General features: G+C 35.0%; 1 protein-coding gene across 1 annotated transcript; it reads left to right on the top strand.

Annotated features, from left to right (window-relative positions):
- Window positions 1-17,054: 17,054 nt before the first annotated feature.
- LOC112041027 (TMV resistance protein N-like) lies at window positions 17,055-17,733 on the top strand. Its single transcript, XM_024073942.2, has 2 exons — window positions 17,055-17,058; window positions 17,231-17,733. Exons 1-2 carry the CDS (start codon window positions 17,055-17,057, stop codon window positions 17,731-17,733), a joined length of 507 nt encoding a protein of 168 aa, XP_023929710.2.
- The last annotated feature ends 2,580 nt before the right edge of the window (window positions 17,734-20,313 follow it).

Here is a 20,313-nt window from a genome sequence, read left to right as displayed (position 1 = left end):
ATCCATCAGTTGCAAGTGTAGACAGCAGCTCAATTGAATCAACCTGTATATTCCTGAAACACTCAACAAACGCATAAACGCATGTGTGACAGAAAACATTAAATAAACAGGTATAACATTCTTGTATGATTCATACAACACATAATAAAGACATATATCAATGAATAACTCATAAATATAAATCAATAAGCAGTAAATCACAAGAAACAAGAATCATGTATATTAAAAACAATGTAACACCCAAAAATAGTTACTCCCCCTAACATGAATAGCCCCAAAACAATGATATACAAAGTGAAGCACCTAGATACAATCTGACATCTCCACTAGCTCCTCAAAACAAAAAACTCTCCCTCTAACTACAAAAACTCCTCTACAGTGTCAAACTCTACTCCCTCTTTTTGTGACGGAATGCCAAAGGACAATCACACGCCATCATCAAAAGGAGGTGGTGAGGGTGAACGAAGATGTGCTATGTCCGCACGTAGAGCATGAATCTCGTCAAGCAAGTCCACCAAAATCTGACTATGAGCCACCTGAACAGTCATGACAGTCTCTAAGGTACGACGAATATCAAAGTCATCAGAAGGAGGTGGAGGAACATCAGCAGCAGCAGCATCACCAGCAGGATCAGGAACATCCTCACCAGCAGGACCTGTAGAAGAATAAGGAGGAGGTGCGCTACCAGAAGGCTCAGACCTAGGGTGTTTAGAGCCAGCTTGAAGATGAGCAGCTTTCTATCTAAGAAAAGACGCACCTATGGGAGCAATCACATGAACGGGCTCAGAGGAAGGGAAACCACTAAGATCAAGATAAAGCAAAATCCTATGAATAAAAATAGGATGAACAAAAGCATGAGAAGAAGATGAACTCTTATAAACTTCGTTCAAAGAACGAAGAAACAAATGGGGAAAACTCTTAGGAGCATCAGTGACAAGAGCATACAAAAAGACACACTGCTCGAGAGGAATGGTGTGAAGATGAGAAATAGGCCAGATAGAATGACAAGCTATCCTAAAGAAGAGATAGTGCAACTCAGATATCTCAGCAAAGGTGATCCTAGGATCAGAACCCCACTGAATAGAAGACCTAGTGATGTAAGACATGACATCACTCAACAGAGGAGACTCATCATAAGGGTAGACTAGGTGCTGGACCAAGGGTACTCCTAGAGCATCAGCCACAACCGTAGGAGTAATGGAGTACTCTACGCCTCGTATCCAACTCTTTACTAAAGTGTTGGAATTATAGACGCGAATAGAGATGCTCGAGAAGAACTCTCTAATCAGGGTAGCTAGAGGAGGAGGATTAGAAACATCCAACAGAGGTAACCAGCCCCGACGCTCAAAATTTACCCTAATGGCAGGATCAAGCTCATCTAAAATAATAGAATGCTCAACACAAATCTTTCTCTTAAGGTTCAGCTTTTCATAAATCTCTTAGTTTTTCTCACTTGGAAACCTCTCTTGGTCAAAGGAGGGAGGGGAAGGAGTAGATGAGGGGACAGACCTACGAGCCTTAGTGGGCAAAGTGCTAAGGAAAGGACAAAGATACAAAGAGAAAACCAAAATAATACAAAAACTAATAGCAGACTGCAAGTAAGCACAAAAAGATATAAAACAACGATCTATATGATGCATGAACAATCACAATGTCATGATGCATGTACTAATGCAGTAAGCAAATTTCAAATTAAGTTCAATTGCACAAAATTGGCTTGAGCATAGAGTTTCTAACAAAAACCCTAAAAATTTGAAAAACCACTTGAATTTTTGAAACAGAATTGATGAATTGGGCATTACATGACACAACACAGATTATAATGCCTAATTACATCAAAACAACAAGCCAATTTCAACCTAATTGAACAAAATCCCCAATTCGGATTAAATGCAAGCCCTAGAATTTTAATTTTTCTTAAAACCCAAAATTGATCAAATTAAACTATCAATATCAAGTTTATATCATGTCTCCATAAAAACCCATTGATCAATTTCACAAAATAAGGCTTGAATCAGCAAAAATCCCAAAATATGCAAAGTCCAAAAATATCCCTCAAATGCATTAGTTTATGCATGAAAACATGAAAGAAAATTCAAAAGGAATGACAAAAAGGTCTTACCGATGTTAGAAGAGGAAAACCTTACAAAAATTTCGGAGGAAAACAACAAAAATTGAAGGTGGAGCCTTGCCGAGTCGGAGAGAGAGAAAAAGGTTTGAAAAGTTTTGAAAAAGTGACTTTGAAAAAGTCAAGAACAATATTTTTAAAAACTTGATTCGCGATATTCGATTAATCGAAAATCACATTTCATCGATCGAATCAATCCGAGACTTTTAAAAGAATTGAAGCACATTTTCGATCGATCGAGAAACAGTATGGATCGATCGAAACAGGCAGAGGCTCAAAATTTTTTTAAAGAAAAAACACAGTTTTTGAAAGGACAAACACTTTTTGACACAAACTCCTCAAAGCATTAGAATTGATAAACAAAATGCATGAGTATGAGATGGAATGCCTTTTCAAAAACCCAAGTATTAATCCCAGTTCCTCCCAAGCAAATTTCAGCCATTCTCCTTTTAAGTTCTCAAGCAAAAAAATGTTTTGCATAATACTCAAAGTATTTTCAAACTTAGTTGGTCAGACCAAAAACATACATAATAATATGTACAGTGTTTAGCAAAGAGTAACTTGTGTACTGTGTGCAAACGAGCAAAAACTTGAGATATATGTGAGGTGATATGTGAATAGAAATCAATCACAAAGTCTACAAAACTCATCACACAGAATTTAAAAAAAACTATCACTAAAAGAGTTACATCATATAACTCCCACATCTCCTAGAACATAAACTTACAATCATGTAAATTTCTTGAATTTTGCCTCATTATTTTGTGGATTGGCATTAAGCCTAATAGTACACACCAATTTTAATTATGTGAAATGACATCAAGCCTAATAGTACACACCAATTTTAAGTATTAAGCAATTAATCGAGACTACACCTTATGTTATTTTTGTGCATGTGCTATACTTTTTCGAGCACAAAATCTTATGATATGCACTAAGGTGTTCATGATTGGCTAGTGAACAGTGATGAGATGGTTATTTATGCCTTTCTCAAAAGGATCAAGTCCGACAATCAAATAACATGTGACTTCAAGATTAAGACAAAGTGATAAACACCATAAACATCTTTCCCACACAACATGCACTACAAAGGTTTAACTAGTCCAGTGCAATAAATAAACTCATCAAAACTAAACAAGGTACACAAGACATGTTATGTGTAAATAAATTGACCAATCTTGTTTTCAAAACCAAGAAAAATAGTGCCAAACATATTTTTGCTTTCTTCCCCTTTATATATATATATATATATATTAAAAGAGAAAACAAATAAATCCTAGAATGAAATGCATGAATGTAATATAATGTAAGTCCTAAAAAGAAAAACACAAAAACACAAGCACCAAAGAACAATGGTCACAAAGGAATGAGCAAAGAAGCACAAGGACCATGTCAGAAAGACTCAATTAGATCGAGTCTTTTGCATCCAAAACCATTTAGATGCACCATGAGCATTGGAGTTTTTATTCACATTCGAGTGATTTCCAACTCTAGGATTGGAATAAAGGTTCAACGCCTTTACCAATTCACCAATGAGTGCCATAGGATCTTGTGCTTGAGGCACAGACACTTTTGGTTTGTTTGCTCTCTTAGCAGCTTGAAGCTTGTAACAGTTAGGACGAATGTATCCAGACTTTCCACAATAATGACAAACTCAAGCAGGTTTACCATGCATCTTATCCTTAGAAAGGGTAGACTTTTTAAGTTTAAACTCTTTCAGATCAACCCTAATCTTCTTAGGGGGTGAAACTTTTACAAGTTGGGCAACCTCACTCACAGGGGGTTTAACAGTTTCACTCACAACCTCACTCACGAAAGGTTCAAAAGAAGATGAAGGAACAAAGTTCGTGGAAGTAGGTGCAGACACAGAGATGCTTTCAACATATCCTAAACCAAATTTTTTAGAATGATACTTTTGAACATTCAGCATTTGATCAAGTTTAAAACTAGCAGATCTAGCAATAGATAAATTATGTTCCAAAGTTTTAACTTTATCAAGCAAAAGCATGTTCTCAGATTTCACATGATTCAAAAGATCATTAGCATCAAATAATTTAACAAGAAAAATTTTCTTTTCAAGCTCAAGAGAATTAATTTTCTTCAGGCCAAGTTCAACATTCATAGCATCCTTTGCAGCAACTTTGCAAGGTTTATTATAGGCCTCTTGAAGATCTGCATCCTCAGAGAGTTCCCCATTAAAAGGGTTCTCTTCAACAAATATACTTTCATTTACTACAGCAGTAGCAGTGAAAGCAATGAAGTTTTCATTCTCGTCACATCCAGACTCATCATCAGAAACCTCATTATCATTAAGAGTTACAGCCATAACTTTACCCTTAGACCTCAAGAATGTAGAACATTCAGATTTAACATGACCATGCCTTTGGCAGCCAAAACACTGAGCACCCAAAGAATTGTTTGAAGATTGACCAATTTTATCTCTAGGTTTTTTCAAAGTTATTAACCTTGGTGGGATCATTTTTCCTAAAGTTTCTAGATTCAGCAGTGTTTGTACCCCTTGCCTTTCTGTTATTATTCCTAAGAAAGTTTCTAAAGTTCTTGGCAAGGTATGCAATCTCTATAGTAGAGAGCTCATCATCAAATCCACCAACCTCAACATCATCAACAGACTTAAGAGCCATTGATTTAGATTTGGAAGCTTTAGGTAGGTCAGACTCATAGGACTGAAGAGATCCTACAAGCTCATTAACAGGGATGGAGTCCACATCCTTGCTCTCAGTAATGGCAGTTACTTTGGGTCTAAAATTTTCAGTTAAAGATCTAAGAATCTTCTTAACAATTTTAGGTTAATCATAGATTTCACCCAAATTAAAAGCAAAATTAACGATATCATTCAATTTAGCATAGAATTTATCAAAAGATTCATCATCAGACATTCTAATACTTTCAAATTTAGAAATTAATTGCTGCAGCTTGTTAATCTTAACTGTCTTTGTGCCTTCATACACAGTCTGGAGGATTTTCCAAGCAGTATGAGCAACCTCAACATTAGAAATTCTCTTAAATTCCTCCATGGAAACAGCATTAAAGATGGCATTCATAACTTTGCTATTGAACCAAGCTGCTTCTTTTTGAGAAGTTTGCCACTTACTTATAGGAGTAGTGGGCTTCTCCCATCCGTACTTAACAGAATTCCAAACTCTCTCATCAATGGATTTCAGGAATGCTTTCATCCTTACTTTCCAATAAGCATAGTTATTCCCATCAAAGTAAGGAGGAACAACGAGAGAGTGTCCGTGCTCCATGACAACAGGGGTCAAGGATTAGCTCATAGATAAAAAAAATCTCAAACAAGAGAGCTACCCGCTTTGATACCACTTGAACAATTTTAGACCCCTTAAACCAACCAGATTAACCTAGTTAATTAGCCAAGTGATTAATTTAGTCAATTTATGCAATTCTAGGTTATCACAAACATACAATCATATCAAGAATATAAAGCAGCAGAAATATAAAAGACACAATGATATGATCACCCAGGAAACCACATGGTAAAAACCTGGAGAGGATTTGACCTAGCTATCCTCAAGGTAAACCTGAATTCACTATATGAAAAAATCGAAGTTCATACAAAAGGACTTACAAGCTCCCCGCTCGACTTCCTATTACTACCTACCAGTAGAACTTACTGACACGAACACGTGGAAGCTCCGAATCCACGGACTCCTTCTTTCTTGGATTCTCCAATCAGCTACAAGCACCTACACTTGTTATTCTTTAAGCTCCAATGGCAGCAATCGAGTTGATCATCAAAATGTTGATACTATCTCTACCTTGAAAACCCTAAGTTTTGTGTAAAGGAAAGCTCTTCTAGATCTTACAAGAGACTTACACAAAACAGAAGAGTATGAGCAACAATACAACATGAGCAACTCTAAAAACGTGGCTAGGGTTTTACCTTTTATACTTAGGGTAAAAACAGAAAACCCAAAACGTTTAATGAGTTAGGGTTAAGTTGGAAAATTCTACAGAAAAGCATTCTACTCGAGATTCAATTGATCGAGTCTAATTTTCGATCGATCGAGCCAGGTCGAAATGCACCAATGCATCTGCAGCCTCTCGATTCCAACTTAACATAAAAAAAATATAACTTTAAGCAAGCCTAAATAAGACTAACCAGATTGTTTTGATCATGATTTACCAACATTACACATTAGAGTTCTAAATATATAAATTTCTAAATCTTTAGAACCTAACATAAAGCTTTCCAAATTTTCTTAGCATAATTGTAAGTTGTATCATAATAATCATAGAAATGATCGGCAAGACAATTTAATAGATAAGAGCGACAATTATACTCATCTTTTGTATACTTATCTATTTTTTCTTGATGGAGAATATATTCTTCCTTACTCATCTCATCGGTAGGAACTTTTGATGGATTTCTATCAGTGAAGATGTAGGAGACTTTGAGAAGACTCAAGTAGAAGAGGACCTTTCCTTTCCACCTCTTGAAGTGGGCTCCTTTAAAGCGAAAGGGCTTGTTAAGAACTCCAACAGGCTCATTTGGTTTCTCTTGTGTAGGTTCCATGTGATTGAATCTCCTTAAAATTGTTAGTGCAAACACAATAATAATGGAAACAACACTAAGAGAAACTGAATAGTATGCTGAATATTATTAATTTAAAGAGAAAAACTACACAACACTATTTGGACTGAGGCGCGGCACTCGCTCTCTTTAAGGGGATTCAAGCCCTTAGTTGGTTAAACTTTGTAACCGGTGCAGACCTTCTCTGATTTGTCTCCCCCAGGATACAATAGCCCAACAAATGTTGTATGGCTAGAACAGCTTCTACACAAAGTATTCAAACCCAAAACTCCACCAGAAGAACACCTTTCTTTGGCTCGAAATTTCTCAAATATTTAGGAATATTATTGAATTCACTCCCTCACACAACACTCTTTGCTTTTAACTATTTTCTTCATTCACTCTTTATATGAACTTAGTCCATAGCATAGCTGTATATATAGTCTTCCAACCCTTCACATAACCTAAATGTTATTTATTAATTTTTTTTTTAAAAAAAAAAAACTTCTCTTAATTTATTTAATCTAACTTCCATACAAGTAACTCTTTCTTTAACAATTTTATTCTAACTCATCTTTTTATTCTTCTTCAATTTTTTTGAGTTTCGACATATTTAATTTAAAATGTACTAACAGAAAGAGTAAGAGGTATCGACCTCAAACTCAGAAGCCTAAACGTGTTTCTTGCAGTACTCAATAACGCGTGAGAGGGTTTGGTTTGTGACGTTGAGCAATATATAATGGGATTGCACTGTCTGCACAGTCGTCTTCGATCATGTTCTTTATTGTCTGTGACTCCATCGCCACCTTCTCTTCCACCTCAAACGTCTTCTTCGTCTGAGCACTTCAGCGTTATCATCTTCTCCACCTTCTCAGACGAAGACGTTGTTTTCACAAAGAGAGGAAGTTGTGGGAGAAAAGAGTTGAAGTTGGTGAGGTTTTTATAAGAGAATAGGAGACTGAGGCAACGTCGTTTTTTAAGTTCTAACTTGTCCTTTGTCTTGTTGGACTTGTAAAGAAGGCTGAATTTCGAGTCTGGGGTTGTTTGTAATGTATGCACATTTATCTTTGTGGAAGAAATCTTGAAAATTATGTGTGATTGTTGTAAATAGATCTTTAAGCTTGTCATGAATGATTGGTCAATAGTCTTGATGGTCTTGATACATGCATAGACTTGTGTCTATATCTCTTCCCACTTTATTTTTCTTGCAAAAGAGCTCACTAAATGTAAATCTCCAAATGAAAAGAGATATCGAGTTGTAAAAGCCTGTCGCACATACTAGTATTTGACTAGGAAAAAGAAAAAACGACTTATGTTTTGAAATGTATGGTGCTTAAAAAGTCAAAGGCTAATCATCAATATTGAAATACCAAAAATTTCAAGCATCGATCTCAAAAAGAGATGTTTTGTCCAAAAATGGATCAATTGTTTTGCTTTATGCAGAAGTCAAATGAAAAGCTTCTAAGTTATGTTATCAATTTGTAGGAGGTCATATATACTCATTTCTATAATTGAGATAGTCCACTTGATTTTGTATCAGTTGTGTATGACTCGATTGAATTGATCATTGAAGCTTCACTTTGGTCTAAGGACTATTTCACACTTGATACTCACCCACAACACACAAGACTTTGATTCAATGAATGCTTATCTCATTTGTGTGATTGTACATGTTCAAATGTGATGTGTATGCTCAAATACTTGATGATCAAATCCAAAAAGATTTTTGAGTGTTTTATTTGTTTTTAAAAGTGATTTTATAATTTCATGTTCTTTGTTTTTGTTCAAAATGCATTTTGTGTTTTTCTTCAAAAACTGGTTCAGGGGTTGTTTCGGGAAAAGCTCGCGACTTAGAGCTTCCCACGAAAAGTGTTTGAGGGAAATAATTTTTTCATCATGTCACACAGAAACTCTCGCAACTGTATCACGACTACCTCGCGACCAACAGCTTCTCGCGAAATGCTGTTTGGCAAAAACTGGATTTTTCCAAATTCAAACAGAGGGTATCGCGACTGTCTTGCGACCTAGAGCTTCTCGCGAAATTTCATGTGCTTCAGAGGCCATTCTCGCGATTGTCTCGCTACTCTGTAACCCGCGAAAAACGCGTGTTTTCAGTTTTATATAGCAGATGTGACAGTTTTTCAAATCACAAACACTTCCCTCGCATAACCTCATTCGAACCCCTTTTCAACCCAAAATCAATTTCTTTCAAAACCCCATCAATTTCAAGCATTCTTCTGCAGTTTCTACATCAAGGTATGTTTCCTTCAACATTTTCTTTATAATTTTCTTAGATTTTGCAGTAATGTATGTTAGGGTTTCAAAATTTGGGAATTTTTTCGAAATTGGGTTGGGTTTCTTATATTTTGTGCAAATCTTTCAATTTTTTTGATTAGGCTGAGTCCAATTTGCTTATTGTGCATCTGTGTTGGCCCCATGTGGCATTTTAACATGTATTGAGGGTAGATTTTCACATGTTCATGCATTGTTCATGCTTAGAGTACATTTGTGCATGCTAAGTGTTTGTCAAAATGTCCGAGTGACATTTTTGTGCCTAACTGGAATCAAGTGATTTCAATCTATGGGTTTTCACCTGTTTGACCATGTTTCACTCGGTGTGGTCATTGTTCATATGTTTTACACACTTTGCCCATTTTGTGCCTCAATGTCATGCCAGGCACACACCTAGGCACCCCTCATGCATCCTATGCTGCACACACATGCATCAACACATACACACAGATGCACACACATGCACTGTTACTCATTTTCATGCATTGTATCTATTTTTGTTTAGCATGTTGTTTAGAGCTGATTATGCTCTGTTTTATGCTAATTTTTCCTCTGTTTTGGAACTAACTTGAATCTAATCAAGTTTTGTGTTCTGGTTTGTGTTTGTGTACTTGTTTTCTGTCTGCCTTGTGACATTTGTGCAGATGTCTCCTTTCAAACGCTCTGCAGTGAAAGGAAGCAGCAACAAAGGGAAAGAGCAAATTATTGATGTTGATGAACTATCACCAAGGTCAAAAAGGCCTCGTTTTTCAACTAAAGTCTATGATCCTGATCTGTTTAGATCCTATGCTGCCTTTCAGAACTATTGGAACTATTTTCGAGGAGCTCCTTTGCTAGTTGAAAGGGGCATTGATCAGCCATCACTCAGGGACACAAATATACCCATTCGGTTTGCTACGAAAGATTGGAACTATCTGCTTTCAACTTTCGAGGATACATACGAGAACATGGTTAAGGAATTCCATGCCAATGCCATTGTCATTGGAGAAGAGATAAAATGTTGGGTTAGAGGAAAAAGTTTTTCTGTAACACCACTGTACTTGGCAGAAATTCTATACATTAACAGGTCAATTCTCCCCATACCACCGGTATATGATGAGCTGAACCCAGATGAAGAGTTTCTCAAACAGTCTTTAGGAGCCAATTTAGAATTCTCCTCCAATAAGAAGTCAATCAATGTGGCATCCATTTCTCTCGAATTAAGACTTCTCTCAATGATCATGTGTAGCAATCTCTATCCCTTGTCCAGCACCGAATATATGAATCTTGGTCAAGCATTGTTTTTGAATGATCTGATCACTGACGTAGAGATTAATGTGTGCCCTTATATTTTTCACATATTGGCAAAAACAGTTGACCGGACTGCTTCAAGGAATTGTATTCCTTTCTGTCGCCTTATTTCAAGGATTTTAAAGCTCAAAGGTGTCCGTCCATTGGAGGATGAGCGTCCATACACAAGGCCAAGTCCAATTAACATTCGATCTCTCCATGCGAGTATGAGCCACACCAAGAAGAACACCAAGCAAGAAAGTCATGCACCGTCGGGAACCTCGAGCTCTGCAACCCGTACCTATGATGAACAGTTCAACAATATCTCCACTGCTCTTTAAGAGATTAGTACAAAGATGTCCGGGCTGGCAACTATCATGTACTCTCACCACAGATATCTTGATTCACAGTTCACATCACTCCAAACTCAGTTGGACGAAATTCAACGGAAGCTAGAAGAAAATGACTAGCTATTCCATGACAAAAAGGGGGAGATGATGTCATTGATAGGGGGAGTATGGTGACCTATGATAGGGGGAGTACGGTGATAGGGGGAGAAGAAGCTAGAAGAAGAAGCCATTAGTTCTTATGTTTGATGTTTTATGTTTATAGTCTTTATTGCTACTGCTTTTGTTTAAAGCTTTAATACTCTGTTTTAATCTTAGTTTTATTTCTATTTTGTTTTGTGATTCTCTCAATGCTTTTGTAGCATTTTTCTTGTACTTTTAAGATATTATGTCTTAAGTACCTCACTCTTGTGCCCTTGTAGGATTTTTCCTAGATGCACATACTTCATGTACGGTGCATTGGTTGAGTGCTGGTCATTCAAGTGATTTGCCTTGTGTTTGTCAACTTGAATGTCCAGATGTTCATTCCAAGTGTGAATATGCATTGTGATCACTTAGTTGTAGTGATTGCCTGTTTGGTCAAGCCATGGTCTAGTACTTTATTCCATTTTGCTTGATCACATTGTGCTTGTTCCATTTTTCATTACAAATTTTCTACATAACCATTAACTTATTGTGCTGTTGTGTTTCAAGAGATACTTGTCATTATGGTTCAAGAGCTTCACAGTTTCTAGATTAGGTGTGAGTGAGTTTTGCCAATGTTCCTAAACTCACGTTTAAGTCTAGAATCTGTTTTAGGGGTTTTGTCACGGAATAACCAAAGGGGAAAATTGTAAAGTTATTATTTACAACTATATGTTTTTGTTAGCTTATATTCCATGCCAAATTTGATTGGAATTATATTCAATCTGTTGTACCCTGTATTTGTTGTGGGATTTCTTTGTAAGGGTTGTGTGTTAGAGAGAAAGAGCATGAAGACTCAAGCATTTGAAGACTGAAGATTTCTCGCGGGTGTCTCGCGACTTAGCTTCTCGCAAAGTGATACATGTGCCTTGCACATGCTAGAATGCGAAGAATCAGGCCAGGTGGAGACAGCTGTGTCTCGCGAGTATCTCGCAGGTAAGGCCTTCCCACGAGACACCCGCAAGGCATTCTGTTCTGCCAGCCTATCCAGTCTGAGTCACACTTTCTGTGCCCACACTATTTATACCCACATTACCCACAAATTGAGATGAGAGCCTCTGAGAGAAAAACTCTAGCCAAACACCTTGAGAGTTAGAGATTGTTATACCCACAATCATCTACACATTTGCTTTGGAAATTTCCTCATCTCCTACCTCTCAATTTCCATACCATTGAGAGGTTGATAGCCCAAACACTTACCATACCCTTTCAGAGTGTAAAGTGACGTTTTAGTGCTACTAGGAAACATTGGAAGAAACCGATGATGGCAGATGCAACATGGAGCTTGTTGCGAGATCCGGAGAACTAAGACAAGACACGATTCCGAGAAGCCTTGTTGGAGTAAGAGCTTGGAGGGCTTAGGTACATCGGGTAAATTAGGCTTGGAGAGTCTCTTGTTAACCCATGAATCCCAACTGATTGTCTAGTGGATCGATTTCCGCTTGGAGGGTGGCAGAGAGATTTTTCGCCGAGTTCTTCGGTTTCCTCTTCAATAACACGTCTCGGTGTTATCTGTGTTTGCATCTCTCTTTCCTACTCTTGTTCATTTCATTTTTACTGTTGCGTTGCTTTAAATATGGATTAGAGTAGTTGTTATGCTTATATGCTTGTGTTTACACTATTCCGCACTTAGTATTAAGTTAGTGTAAAATCAACCAAGCCGTAACTTTAATTTGGGGGTCTAAACCGCTCGTGTGTTTTCGACACATTTCCGAGCTTTCAATGTTTTATTTATTACCTAAAGAACATTGATTTTCTATGTTTAAATCTTCGAAAATTATAATTTATCTAATGGGAAATTCGATGACAAATGCCTTTTGTTATCCTTTCTTTTTTCTTTTCTTTTCTTGCCTAAATATTATAATTTATCAAATATTGCACCTAGACTCATGTAGAATGATAAAGAAGAAAGTATGAATGAAATAATTTTCATTGTGTATGGTTGAAGGTATTTGATGAAAAAACTTCAATTGTAGCATATTACATCATTCATTACGAAAATTTAAATATTGTGACAATGTCTTAGTAAAACTCAATTGCTTATTGTTGGAAGATGATGATATTTGTTATCATTCTTAGAAGTTTTTAGTGAGTGGATATTGCCTTTATCAAATAAGTACTAAAAAACTATTATAGTAAAATAGATATTTATATGTCAAATAGCTACCATAACTTTAATTTATGTGTGATTAGCTATTAAAATTATTATAAGAATAAAATTAACTTTGTATGACATATATTTTTTATGTATATAGTTTTATACTTCTTCAAATAGAAATTTTATTTTAATTTTCTCACTCAAGAGTTAGCATGTGCCATGCATGTGCCATCCTACCCAGTAAAAGTAAAAGGGTCATCACAATAAATAATAAAAAATAATTAGAGCCAAAAAAAAAAAAATGCATGTTACTGTTTATTGATTTATTCAAACAATTAATATACAGGTGAAATGGGTGAGTTTACAGTTTAGCTTCATATATAATTTTGAAAGGACAACAGACTATAAAGGAATCGCAAAAATGGGTGAAGAAAAAGGACAAACATTGCATTTAAGTAGGCCGCTCTTACAGTTGTAGGAAACCTTGGCTGCATAAGTAGGTGGCAGCATAAATGGTTGGTGTGCAATTATTATTATTATTATTATTATTTGTTGTTGTTCTTCTTCTTGATGATGTGAACCTCATAAATGGTTAGTTGATCTGGTTGGAACCGATATTTTTCAATGAACAATAAGGACAACCACTCAGCCGAATGAAGCTTGAATGAAATGGGGTACAGTTTTCAAAATTTTATATGTGAACACGAGAACTTATTGGATGCCATGCCTATGAACGTTGATTCTAATTAATATTGAAGTTGCATTCAATTTTGAATAGGCCAGACAAGTTTGACTCATTAAATTAATGCCGAATTGACTCATATTTTTGGTAGAATTGTTCATGTGAAAAGGGAAGTTTCTGGGGTTGATCTATGTCTTTTTTTTCTAATTCCTCTTCCTATTTCTCTCATTTACTTATTTATGAGCAATTCCCATTTCTTAATTTTTAAGTAACAGAAGTTGTAGAAATAGTTGTATAATTTTTTGTGGTTCTAACAATTTTTAACAAACGAAGTTATCTAGATTTTTTTTAGTATTTAACTATTTTTTTTGAGTATGTGCATGTAATATGTATTTATATATATATATATATTTAGTGCAAGTGAACCATCACCTCATTCGTTGCCTTCTTTTTTTTTTTTTTTTTTTTGAGAATTACTTCATTTGTTACCTTTTTTTTTAATTGACCCCAAAAAAAGAATTGGATTTTTTTTTTTTCCTTTCAAGTTAGCTGTCAACTCCAAAGATATGTCTAGTCTATAGAAAAGTGAAATAATTTAGTCCAAGTCAGATACCACATCAGTACTCTATTAAGTCACATAAGACATAACTAATAGATATAAAAAAATAAAATAAAAAAAGGACGAAAAGTATAATGTTTTGCAAAGTTTAAAGATGAAAAATGAACTTTCAAAAATTTAGAAATGAAAAATGAACTTTTTTTTTTTTTTTTAAGTTTAGGGATGAAAATGATATTTTACCCTAAAAAGTAAACTAGCTTTTAGCATTTTATCACTTGTTTAATTTTTAATTAATTATATCTTTTAATAAACACTATATGAATAAGCTATCAGAAATAAGTTATTCTTGCTGGACTATTAAAACTTTGTTTTTATTTAAAAAAAAAAAAATTTCTCTAAATTTATTATAATTAAATTTATAAAATAAAATATTCTTTTTTTCCTTATTAAAAAAAAAAATCCACCTTATCTATTCCCTCTCTTGAAATATCACTTTTTATCTTTTTTGACTGATTGCCCTCAACGATGTTTTTGCATGTGGGTGTTTGGTTGGTGGCATGCAGCTTGTACGTGGTGTTTTGGTCAGTGGTAGTTTGACAAGCTTTGGATTTTGATGCTGGGTTTTTGTGTGATGAATTTGATGGTGGCAGCGTGTATGATGGGTTTGTTGGTGGTGGCTATGGGTCGACTGTGTGGTGGTTAAGATTATGATTGGAGGTATTAGTAATAATTTAGTATTATTTTTTTAATAAAAAGCTTTGATTTTTTTTTTTTAAGATTTTGGATGAAAAAGAAAAACTTACTAAAGGCATTGGATGGGAGGATGACATTCACTAATTTTGCCAATGTAAAGGACTAATTTTACAAAATTAAAAATTTTTAAGGCTAAATGATAATTTTTTAATAAAAAACTAAAATGAAAATGAATCCAATCTGCCTCTGAGATTGGGGTTAATATCATGAGCTTTCAAGAATTTTTTTTAAAAAAAAATATTCAATTTGCTTCCTAATTAAGCACATGGGACAATATACAGCGCTTTTAAAATTAAAAAATAAAATAAAAAATAAAAAAAAATTCAGGCTCTTGTAAGTCCTTGCTTCATTTCAATAGCTTGTCCTTATTGCATGTCTCACATTGTGGCAATTATATACATGAAAGAATTTATAGTAGCCAATGTAGATAAATAATTGTTAGAGATGGATGTGGACGCCTAGGGATTTCGGATGAGGAAATTCCTGGGTTTGGTCACACATTGGGTTCTTAGCGACGTGATTCTTGTGTGCTTGTGTTCCTAGGGTGGGGTGTGTGTATGTGAGTCTCTCTTTCTTATTTTAATTTTAGGAGTCGCTACCAATCATTGCTTTGTATTAGGTGTGATTGGCCACCTATAAGTCTAATTCATTTTAAGTTACCTAATTTGGTGATATCTCATTTGTTTTAACTCCAATTTTGGCTCGTAAATTATCGTTTCGAAGGGAAAAATATGCCCTATGAGATAGTACAAAATTCAACATGATTCCACGGTCAGATCAAAAATACTCGATTAGGGGTTTGGTCTTAATTGCTATTGTGGGGACAATTTTTGCTTCGAGGCCAAGGGCTAGACCATGTTGTAACCTAAGCAATTTTTGTTGTCCCACATGGGAAAGAAATGCTTCCTCTTCACACCTTATAAGGGATGAGCAAGTGGATGAAGAGTACCACTAGCTTGGTTTAGCCCTTGGCCTTGAAGCAAAAATTGTCCCCACAGCTGTAAAATGGTATTTTCAAATATTGTGACATTAATTGAAAGGTAGTTGTAAAAAAATTCCCAAGCAATTTTTTTAATCTATTAATTTATCTTTGTCTCATTTCCTATAGTTAAATAATTTTCTATCTACAAGTCATCTGGTGGACCATGTCACTTGTCCACCATTCCACTAAAAGACTCTTATTTGTTTAAAATTGCTGAGTCAGTAATCAGTTTTTGTTTAAAAAAATTTTGAGTTAGCAATTTTAAACACGTGTGAGTCTTTTAGTGGAATGGTAGACCATGTCACTTGTCTACTATGTGGACCTTATAATTTCTCATACAAGGGAGGAAATTTCCTTGTAGATAGAAATCTGTCATACGCGGTAGGTATGCTATACGCCCAGTGCCACCACATCTCTCGAGCTGGATACCGCAAAACTACTTTGTCTCATTCTGAGAAATACTAGAACCACACCATTTCATACAACTCTGGCTACAACTCGCCACGTAGTGAGTTATGAGTGGTAGATATGGCTAAAGTTGTGTAAAATGGTGTACTCCTAGCATTACTCATCTCCTTCCTCCTTTATAGATTTTTTTTTTTTTTTAAAGCAATATAAAAGGAAGAGTAGTGGACACAAACACACGAAGAAATAAAAAACAGAGTTCATTCCTTTATTAAACAGCCAATAGATATCTAATACCAATTGGATCCGCCTTTGTTTCAACTGGGTTTCGATCATTACAATCAATCACTACTATCTACTGTTTTTTCAATTTACTTATTTATCCCTTTTTGTTTCTTTCCTTTCATTTTTTTTTTTTTTCTTTCTTGAAATGAAAAATCTATATCAAATTATTTTCTTCTTCCTAATTCACTAATTGCCGTGAAGCAAGAGTTTCAACTTTTGTTTGTTTCAAGGTTTAAACCTCGAGTTGGTTTTCTCATTACCAATGAAATGAATGAATAAGCAACAAACAGAAGTTTGCTTTCTATGATTAGAGTTTTCGTAAGAGTGCTTAAATTCCGTTGTATTTTTTTTTTTTTAATCTATTAAATTATCTGTCACATTTCCTGTAGTTAAATAATTTTCAGTCATCCCTTCTTTGGGGGAAAAGAAAAAGCAAAAAAAAAAAAAAAAAAAAGAAGCAAAACCAGAGTGTTTTGAGGAGGTTTTGGAGCCCATTGCTGCTGTAATTCCATCTGATCACAAATGGGTAAGTTCTCACTTTATTAAGTTTTAACACATAATCATCTCTTTTTATTATTATCCTTTCACTCCCTGCTTGAAATTAAAATCCCACATCATATCGTTTTCTTCTTCCCTAATGTAATTATTTTGTCTTTATTTTTAATGGGTTGTACTTCTTTTATCTAAATTTCCAACAGCTTCAATGAAGCGTAAAAGAGAGTCATCGCCATCGTCATCTTCAACACGTCAGTGGAAATACGAAGTATTTCTTAGTTTTAGGGGTGAGGATACCCGTTATAATTTTACCGACCATCTATGTGCTGCTTTGAGACAGAAGGGCATTATTACTTTTAGGGATGAAGAAGGACTCGAGAGAGGAAAAACTATTTCTGAGCTCTTCAAAGCAATAGAAGAATCACAATTTGTTATCATCATTCTCTCAAAAAACTATGCATCTTCTAAGTGGTGCTTGGATGAGCTTACCAAGATTATCAAATGCAAGGAAGAAACAGGATTGATAGTATTGCCAATTTTTTACGATGTGGACCCAACTGATGTACGAAAACAAACAGGAACTTTTGAACAAGCCTTTATTGATCACCAAAATTGCTTTGAGGATAACATAGAGAAAGTGCAAACATGGAGAGCTGCTTTGAGAGAAGTTGCTGATATCTCTGGTTGGCATCTACAAAATAGGTAATTTTTATGAATTTCAAATGATACCTATTTGGAATGAGCATCATCCATTACTTATAACTCATCACTCAAATCTCATAACTCAAACTTGAATCTCATAACTCATTTCTCTAACTTTATTTTTTCACTCACTCAAACTAAAACTTGTTTGGTTTAACATATTGATCTCTATAACTCAAAAATTTGCATAAGTGTTGGGACCCATTTATTGTGCTGGGTCAGAACGGGTAGTTGCATACCCACGTGCTCCTTCAACCTCCAGCCTCCTCATCAAAGAACCAACCATCAAAGAAAACCAAAAAAAGCTACAAATCTGGAACCCACAAAGCTACACCCCCTAAGCTTCTTTCATATACCATGAAGCATATAATTAGCTATGAAAATATATCATAATATGCATAAATAGAACTACATAATGATATTCTAGTTAAGATTCTGTTAAATTTTTGGGAATAGTAGAAGTGGTTGTAAATCTGCTGATATAAAGAATATATATATATATATATATATATCACTTGTTTAAAGAATATATTTGGGCTTAGGGAAGCTGTGTGAAAAGATCAAAACGGAATTACTTGATTAAAGAATATATATATATATATATATCAGTTGTTGGGAGTTATAAATCAGCTGACATTAAGGAAATTAACTAATTATACCACCGTGAAGAGATGATCCATTATTGAGTGACGTGACAACTCAACTTGATTAGATGGCCTATGGCTGGATCTTTCTTCTTTTTTTGCATTTTTTATTGTTTGATAAAGCATAAAATGTAATTTCATCGAAATTGTATTCAGTAATAAACGGAAACAAGCCCAACAAAACATAAAAAGGTTTTCCAAAACATTATTGTATACTTTTTTTTTGAAAACAAAACATTGTATTCTTAACAAATCATTACAAATAAGTTTAATCTCTTTGGTAAAACATTACAAATAAACTTTGCAACATTAAAAACTCTAGAAAGATAATTCCTCTCTCACCACGGTTGGACTATTGACCGCCATTACTTGGGATTTTTTTTTCCTCTGAATGACCGTCATTAATTGGTTGTTGACCGGTATTGACTAACAGTTGATTTTTCCCAAATGCCTTTTTTTTTTTTTTTTTTTAATTAAACCGGTGACTTTGGAATTAATTTTTCGAATAAATTCAGACTATAGGGTTGATATTCACATTTGAGGCTCCCAAATGACCCAAAAATTACAAAATGTTTTACAATTTGGAATATTTTTTGGCCAGTGAATATTTTTATTCATATAATTATTTGGTATTAAAAAGAAAAATTATATATATTTGGTGTAAGACAAACAATAGAAAATATTTTTGAGCTCATTTTAAATATTGCAACCAAATATATGACAAAGAGTCCATTTTCTAATAGATATTTTTCATCAAAAGACTCAAAACAAATGGAGCATTCATTTCATAGGAAAACTTTTATAAATTCTTCAAGATTTGGCCCCTTAAGAATGGAAGTCAATCGTGATGGTCATTCCATAAGTATTAGTATTTATAAGATGTAGAGGGTAAGAGTTCGGGTTCAAATTTCTAGAAAGAAACTTCACACGCATATACATTTTAGATTACGTTAGAGTAGAATTTCTATCTTATAAAAAAAAAAAAAAAAAAATTTGAAGTCAATCAAAGTGAAATTTTGCAGAATTATAACACTTTTATAACTCAGCATGATGCAGCCATCCAAAATTACCTTTTATTCAGGATGGGCATGCCAATTATTTTCATAAAGATTTAATTTTAGCTCATTCATTATCTAGTTTTTTTTTTTATATAAACAAATTCTTAAACCAATTTATCCATTTTATTTCTGTGGGGCCCGTGGGCCTGATAGCCTCGACCCATCGTGTAGCAGGCCCAAGGCCCATGCCGAAGAGCACAGACTATTCAGGGCTAAATTGGGGAAAGCCTCTTTTCCCAATCCACGCCGAGGACCTCCTTATCCTCGGCCTGACAAAGATGATTTTTGGGAGAGACTAACCCCAAAGTAAGCTGTCACACTCGCATTTAATGCACTCAACTAACCCCCCTGGCCGCATTAATGGGGAGGTAACCCCTTGGCAGGATAACGTTGATCAGAGTGAACCACTTGAGTACTGATAAGGCCTCTGATGGGACGGACGGCCAGACGAAAGGCAAATAGATGATCAACAAATGGAAGAATGAGATAGGAAGATGAAAACTATATAAGAAAAGCAAGTAAAGTAAAATGAGGGGGGGGAAAAGAGAGAACAAAAAGGTCTCCTCGGCCACATGCCGAGGAGCATCCCCCCATTTATAAAGAAACTCTTAGTATTTTTTTTATAAAGAAAGTTCATGCATGGTGATCGACGGCCAGCGCCTAAACCTTTGACCCACTCTCTACAAATTTATTGTTTGGGCTTGATTGGGCTGAAAACTCATGCTTACTCTACTCAGGGTCAATCCAAATTGAGTCCCTACAATTGGCGCCGTCTGTGGGAAGGATTAGGGTGCTGGCCGGCACACCAGGCAAGTGTTCTAAGTTCTAAGTATTCGTTTTACAGTAGGTTGAAAAAAAAAAAAATATATATATATATATATA

Source organism: Quercus suber, unplaced genomic scaffold, assembly GCF_002906115.3.
Source record: "Quercus suber isolate HL8 unplaced genomic scaffold, Cork oak 2.0 scaffold_56, whole genome shotgun sequence".
NCBI classification, from domain to species: Eukaryota; Viridiplantae; Streptophyta; class Magnoliopsida; order Fagales; family Fagaceae; genus Quercus; species Quercus suber.
This window is presented reverse-complemented; position numbering and strand designations above follow the sequence as displayed.